The 7,753-nt window shown below is 53.0% G+C and overlaps 1 protein-coding gene across 1 annotated transcript; it reads right to left on the bottom strand.

The window, feature by feature from the left end:
• Positions 1 to 1,394: 1,394 nt before the first annotated feature.
• Positions 1,395 to 3,231, bottom strand: LOC135578634 (transcription factor SOX-17-like). Its single transcript, XM_065053557.1, has 2 exons — positions 2,832 to 3,231; positions 1,395 to 2,539 (listed from the first exon to the last, which is right to left on the bottom strand). Exons 1-2 carry the CDS (start codon positions 3,130 to 3,132, stop codon positions 1,617 to 1,619), a joined length of 1,224 nt encoding a protein of 407 aa, XP_064909629.1. The 5' UTR covers positions 3,133 to 3,231; the 3' UTR covers positions 1,395 to 1,616.
• Positions 3,232 to 7,753: the final 4,522 nt, after the last annotated feature.

The following is a 7,753-nucleotide window of genomic DNA, read 5'->3' as shown; positions in this document are numbered from 1 at the left end:
TGAGGGGGGCAAAAATGTTACAACAATCAGAGGCAACCACAATTTCAAGCAAACTTTTTCAATATTGCACTTACATGTAGTTAAAAAATGTCACTGAAGACAGTGGACATAATTAGGGCTTCTTCTGACCCAAATAAAATTACACTTCCTGAATTAAGAAATAAAACATTATCCGCTCAAGTATGTTTCTACTAATTTGTATGAAAGTAACGCAGCTGTCTCTGTGTACATAACAGGTGTTCAGAAAATGGTCATTATTACACAATTTCTATAAAACCAAGCACAGATTGCACAAATGGAATTTTGGCAGGACTTCTTCATCCACAACTCAGCAGACTAAGACTTCAGTGCTAGATGAAGTACACTCACCTAAAAATATTTATATTATGAATGTCACTGATATCACTTTTGAACTGTCATTTCCAAATTAAAATATTTTACAATTATTGCAGGTTGACCCCAGTCAGCGTCTTCCAAATGGAAAAGAGACATCACAAGTGCAGTTAGCTTTATGCTTACCTGCCAGTGCTATGAGGAAAAGGAGATGCAGTTGTACTCTTGCACTGGCAGAAATGTCAGAGAGCAGTACAGCTGAACATGCTAAAAAAAAAAATCGGTGTAATGGCTAATTGATACTGGCAGTTGATTGACAGCAATTGAGAAGAGCATTTGGGCTGCATTGATTTTTCTCCTTACTAACACAAACCTGAACCCATAAGACAAAATGCCGTACAATTACTTGAAGGTAGGTCGCAGAAAGTAAAACAATTTGTAAATACCAATGCTATTTTTGAGTCACTTGGTTCAAACAGAAATCACTATGTAAAGGAAACTCACCTTCACATCTGCAAGTATCAAAATCCAATGGGCTTTCAGTCACACCGATACACCGGCAATATCTCAAACTCGCCTCGCTTCTTTTGTTACAGGGATTATACTTTGAGGAGGAGGTATTTCCCGATGTATTAGTGACAATTGCAAATTCCAGTGGGCACTTACAAACCCAAAAACCACCCTACAAGAAACACAGTTGAGTACAGTCACATGTTCTGCACTCCAAGAGAGACAGCAGCACAGGTCTAACCATTCAGCTGTGCAACAAGAATACAGCCACACCCGGGAACAAAATTCTTTGGCCCTGGAGACCATTTTAGAGCCATTGTCATGGTGAAAGAAAGTGCCACATAGTATTTGCATTCACTTTACTCCACCTTAGGGCATGCCTGATTTAACTTCAGATTAGACTCCATAAAGGCCCATATGGACAAGAAGAATGACAGACGCATCTGTACATAAATTTATTTTCCTACAGTACAAAAAAAAAAAAAAAAAGCTTAAAACAGCTAATTAAAAAACGTGTTCTGGGCAAACAAGCAGTGGTGCTCATGTTGCAAGAATACCGATACTTTTTTAATGTCCATGCCCGAAAGATGTAAACATGCTGGCACACCAGTTGAAAAACAGTTTGACCCATGCTTTTAATTTGCACGATAGTAGCATATTTCCGCCCAGCGAGGATTTGAGAAACTCTCCCGAAAAGACTGAAATAAATTACATAAATAGGAGCGGGGCCGGGCGTCTCCCTGCCAGTTCGTGCCGTGCCCCCAGTCAGTCCTTCACAGGTCGGAGTAGCCGCAGTAGTAGACGGCGCTGCTGGCGTCTGACACGGCCGAGGAGATGGGCCCCGCGCCTTCGGCTGCCGGCAGCCCGACGGCGTCGTGACCCGCGAAGGGCAGCCCCAGCTCGGGCTTGCAGGCGAAGCGCAGGTACTGCTCGAACTCCGTGCGGTCCACCTCGCCCAGCAACTCCTCCTGCGGCAAGTGCTCCAGCTGCTCCCGGCACGGCGTCGCCTCGGGCGGCGGCGACGGCTGCCCGACCGGCCCCGGCGGCAGCGGCGGCGGCAGCGGTGGGACGCGCCCCGGCCCCGGCGGCTGGCAGCCCTGCCCGTAGTAGGCGTGCAGCGGCGCCGGACAGCCCAGCAAGCCCTGCAGCGACCCGCCCGGCCCCAGCGCCTCGCCGGGCGGCAGGTGCCGGCGCAGCGCCGCGCCCGCCGGGCTCTCGGCCGCCGCCGCCGGGTACTCGGCCGCCGGGTGCGGCACGTAGCCGTAGGGCCCCAGCGCGCACTCCTCCTGCAGCCCCGCCGCGAAGAACGGCGCCTCGCTCTCCGCCGCGTCCAGCGGCGACGGGTCCGGTGTCGGCAGGCTGTAGCCGTCGAAGGCGGCGCCCGGCATCGGACAGTCTCGGTAGTGGCCCGCGCCCGCCGCCACCGCGTAGCCCTGCTCGCCGTAGGCCAGGCCCAGACCCTCCACGCACATCCTGCCGCCGCCGCCGGCCTCGCTGCCCAGCCCGGGCCCCGCCGCCTCCGCCAGGCCGTGCTGCAGGAAGCCGCTCTCCACCCGCTTCGGGCGCTTCACCTGCTTCCGCCGCCGCGGCCGGTACTTGTAGTTGGGGTGGTCCTGCATGTGCTGCACCCGCAGCCGCTCCGCCTCTTCCACGAACGGACGCTTCTCCACCAGCGACAGCGCCTTCCACGATTTACCTGCGCCCACAAGCACCGTCAGACCGGCAGCACACCGGCGCGCATCGACGCTCGGCCCCGGCTGCACCCGCCCCGCCGCCCCCGACCGCAGCCCGGACCCCGCGGCTCGCCCGGGCGCGGGCTCTTCGCCCTCGCACCCTCCTGCCAGGAACCCCGGCACACCCCGGTCCGCCAGCCCACGGGTGTCCCCGATCTCCGCCCGCAGCCCAGACCCCGCGATTCGCCCGGGATCTTCACCCTCGCGGACCCTCCCGCCGGGACACCCCGGCACCCCGGGACACCCCGCGCTCACCCAGCATCTTGCTGAGCTCGGCGTTGTGCAGGTCCGGGTTCTGCTGCGCCAGCCGCTTGCGCTCGTCCTTCGCCCACACCATGAAGGCGTTCATGGGCCGCCGGATCCGCGCCTCGCTTTTGCTCCGACCGCTCGCCGCCCTCGACGGCGTCGCCTCGCCTTTCGCCTTCGCCTCGCCCAGCGGGCTCAGCGACTCTGCCCACGGGCAGGGGCCCATGGCCGGCATCATGATGGGCAGCGAGCACCGCCCCTGCGCAACCTGGTCGTCGCTGCTGGCGTAGCCCGCATCTGGGCTGCTCATCTCGGGACGCGCCGCCGCCTCCAAGGCCGAGAGCGCCGGCGTGGCCGTGGAACGGACGCGGCGCTCGGGCCCCGCTCGCTGCTGGCGGCCGCCGGCGCCCGGTCCTATTTGAGCTGCGGCGCGGCCAATGGGGCCGCGGGGGCGGGCGCGGCGTGGACGGTGGTGGCGGCCCCCCTGAGGCGCGGGGCGGCCCCCGGGGCTCCTCCCGGCCCGGCCCGGCACCTGAGCAGGTCGCAGCCGACCTCGCGGCCCCCGCTGCCACCTCACAACCGACTTCCCCGCCGTGACGGCTGGGAGACGTTTCCGTGCATCCGCGCTCCCAAGCGCGGCGGCATAAGCACCACGCACAGGGAGATATTTCTCCCCATCGGGCTGTCGCCGTCGCTGCCCCGAGGGATCCTGTCTTCCCTTTCACCCTCCTCTGCGCTTTGCCTCATTGGCAAATTAGTTTTATTAAATCACGGTGTGTTCAAAATTAGGCCGACTCTCAGTTCATCGAAATGTTTGGAAAGGCTGTGAATACACTTCTGTTTCTTTTCCTATAAAAATATTTTTATTTTGTTTGCGAATTATTTTTATTACCGGCTGCCATCACTGTGAGCCTGATCTTCCGAATGACACAGTCTCATCAGCTGTAATAATTCTCCTATTTAAACTTTCTAGTATTTGAAGGTATTTTCAATCATACCAATACCCTATTTTTCATTGAGTACCTCTGAAAGTGCCGGTTTTGGTGCAGGAAAAATGCATAGGAAGATTTCCCCTAAACGAGCAGCCAAGCGATCTGCAACCTTGGCATGAACTGCAATGTATTTGTTGGACCATTTGGTTATGCAGCATAACTGTGCAAGCTGAAAACACCCGTTCCGTTCTACATGAAATTACAGCTTCTTATTTAAATAAAAAGCGTCCGCGCTTACGGGGCGGACAGAGAGACGGGGGGAGTGATCACTGAATAAATGATGTCCTCTTTAATAATTTTTGCTGGCCGTTAAAGACAACGTCTTTTATTCCTCCAATAAGGCGCTCTGTTCTGCGTCCGCGTCTCCGCCCCGTGTGCGGCGGGGTCGGCAGGGCGATGCTCCCGCCGAGGCGGTGCGGTGATTCCAGGGCGGGAGCGGGGGCAAGAGACCCCCCCCACACCCGACGGCCCCCTGCCCTCAGGGAAACCCGCGTCTTCTCTCCAGCGGCCGACAGAGAAATTATTTAAGGCATCTTACAATTTCTTGCCCGATACCTCTGTGTTCGTGTTTCGATCGAAGCCGAGATTAGATTATTTTGTGTTAGTTCTTAGCAGAGATCAGCGCTGACGGGAGTTACTTAGTCCTTCGTCTTTCATGTGAGGTGTGGAATGGGGAGCCCGGCAAAGCGAATACAGATGCCAGCAGGCTGAAAAGGGTATTAGGGGTCGGGGGGTGGAATGTATACTCGATGAACGATCAAGCGTACATTTAAAGATAATAATTATAATGATGTCAACCTAAATTAGACAGAAATCTGTCTAGGCACAAATTAGCTGCATATAAACATACTTAAAGCCATTAAACTCTAGGAAAGAGTACCTTTTCCGCTCTAGTTTTCGACACTCACACACACGTACATACAAATTATCAGTTGTATTGTTTAGATATGTGTTTTAAATTTCACCAGTATAAAAACAGGCAGCTGCCGCGTTCCTTTCTGTAACTGGGAGTCAATTTTTAGAGAAAAATTTGGCGTCCTCAAGGACAAGGTGGTGACGGCAGGGGACAGGACCTGTTTTACGACTCTGCCTTGCGTTTAGTGGGCAGTCTTCAAGCCTGGAGCCGCACCGCTGTTCTCGGACGCCTGCGGGGCGGCTCCGTCCTCTTATTTCGCCCCTTTGTGCCCTCCAGGACACCCTCCGTTCACGCTGTTTGGCAGCGGGGCGAAGTGGCTATCGCGGGGCTTTGCCGCCGGGCGAGCAGTGGCGGCGGCGGATCACCCGGTGGATCCTTCACCCACAGGCTTCCCCTTCCGTACCAGCCCGGTAGGCCTGGGAACGGGCTCCCGCTGTCCCTGTCTGGAGCATGCTGGAGGGATAGGTGCCGAATATTTGGGCAGGAATCATAGGATGTCCTGAGTTGTAAGGAACACACAAGGATCATCGAGTCCAACTCCTGTCCCTGCATATGGCAACCCCGCAGTTCACACCATGTGTCTAAGGGCATTGTCCAGTCTCTTCTTGAACACTGTGAGGCTTGAGACCACGACTGCCTCCTTGGGGAGCCTCTTCCAGTGCTCCACCATCCTCTGGGTGAAGAACCTTTTCCTACTGTTCAACCTAAACCTCCACTGGCACATCTTCTTGCCATTCCCTCAGATTCTGTCGTTAGTCACTAAAGAGAAGAGTTCGGCTCCTACCCTTCCTCCTCCCCTTGTAAGAAAGCTGTAGACCTCCATGAGGACTCCTCTTAGTGTCCTCTTCTCCAGGCTGAACAAACCAAGTGACTAGCCGTTTCTCATACGGCTTCCACTCCAATTCGTGTCTCTCTCTGGACACTTTCTAGCAGCTTAATATATTTTTTGTACTGTGGCGCCCAGAACTGCACACAGTGTTCCAGGTGAGGCCGCACCAGTGCAGAGCAAAGTGGGACAATCACCTCTTTCGAGCAGGGAGATCTTCAATCTCCCAAGCATGCTGCAGTTTTTCTTCGGCAGACATGATGTGGGTCAACCGAGTCAAATCACAGTTGATCGGGTCAAAGCAACGTCCGGCGTCCTGGCGTCACATCACGCGGTTCATTCTCAGCACGTAAAAACGTGACAGCATGGGTTTATAGGGCTTATAGCATAAAGCGGCTCTGCAGATCATCATCAGCAGTTCCCCTGAGTACTGATGATCTCCTAGCACCAAAAATAGAGATTCAGCAGCATTAAAAAAGGACTCTAAGAGGGGCAGCAAATAAATCGAATATTGCTCAAGATAAGTATGGCTTTGAAACGAGTTTCAGAAGTAGTACGTTTTAAGTGTGTAATTCCACCCGGTCTGCAGTCTCAGGACGCCATGAGCGCCTGTGGGACACTGCGATCCGGAGTGAGAACAGATCATCAGGTAATGTCGACAGCAGCGGGGGCCGGGCAGCTCCGCACCACTCTTTGAGCAGGCAGGGGAAGCAAATAACTTACCCTTTTCCTACACGAGTGACAACACCTTCATAACCTGTAGATTTACGGGATAGAAATTGTCTACTCCCACTGACAACGTTTTTTAAATTTTTTTTTTTTTTTTTTTTCTTTCAGAAGGTGTGGAGGTGTAGTTTGTTTGTTTGTTTTTTTTTCTCAGCCCAATGAATTCAACCGGGGGTAGATTTAGCAGCATCCAAACTAGACAGAAGTCAGCTGTCACAACAGGAGCAAGGAAAATTACATAGCTGGTGTTGCTTGGGGCTAGGGTTCACCTCCTAGTTGAAATTTCTTGATGCCACGGATCTCCCGTGAGCTCCTGAATGAATCATTCCGAGTGAAATTCATAAAGTATCAAAAAGTAACAGTCTGCGAGAAGCTTGACTGACATCTAGGCAAGGAACCCTAGGAGATGTTTGCAAAGCTTTTCTGTCCCACTTTTATCGTTTGGCAACCCCAACCGAATTTTGCAGCGGGTCTCAAGGGACAGTGAAGCCCTAAGGGCTGCGGGAGGCTCAGAGCGGTCAGGCCCCAGACACGTAGCCGACTCTTACCGTGGGCTGCAGGCAGAGCCACAAGGGACACGGGCAGGACGGTAATCCTTCTGTTGTTGTAACACGGGGACCCTACTCAGCCCTCTCGTCTCTCCTCCGCCCCAGTCGTTTCGGCACTGTGTTACTTTTATTTGGGTTTGTCACAAGATTGCAAAGGATCTGTCGCTGTCGCCCGCGCCTGGTGTCCCCGCGCTGCTTGCACCGGTGTTATCACTCACTCCGGCGTGGCCGGCTATAGTTTTCAGTATACCTTCTCCCGTGGGGATGCTAAAAGCAGGACTTTTTAATGTGTTTCGCAGTAAATGTAAACAGCGAGGGAGATAGAATAGGTATTTATTCCAAAACACGGTTAGGGCAGCCACATAAATAAATCAAACTTGTCTACAAACAGAAATTCTGCAGCAGTATTGTCGGTAATATCTTCTACGGATTACTCTCTTCCTAGTTTGAAAAGCATACAGCTACTAGATAAGGACACAATTTCGCTAAGTTAATCTTGTGGGTTTTTTTTTCAGAGCACAGGACCACTGCTTCCTGACATTTCCAGTCCCAGCTATTCTCCATTAGCAAGCATGTTTTTATTGTCGCCTCCTGACTTTTACCTGCCACAAGCCCTATATAGACGAACCTTGAACTGGTTTTAATTCAGCACTTTTGTCTGAAATCTCTTTCTCTCGGATTAGGCCTACTTAATTTTCTACCGCTGTACCTAAGGAAGAGAGAGCACAAACACATACAGATAGGAAAAAAACAACCTCCTCTGGTTTCTGTGCGGTGTCCAGATATAGAACTTAGTTATGTTAGAAAAAATCGAGATCCTACTACAGACCTCTTGAAACAAATTGGTAAGAGTGGGACACAAGTGGCCTGCATGATCTGCAGAGAGCACTCGACATCCCTGTGGGAAGGCTCTGCCCTGGTAA

Source organism: Columba livia, chromosome 2 (genome assembly GCF_036013475.1).
Source record: "Columba livia isolate bColLiv1 breed racing homer chromosome 2, bColLiv1.pat.W.v2, whole genome shotgun sequence".
Taxonomy (NCBI): domain Eukaryota; kingdom Metazoa; phylum Chordata; class Aves; order Columbiformes; family Columbidae; genus Columba; species Columba livia.
This window is presented reverse-complemented; position numbering and strand designations above follow the sequence as displayed.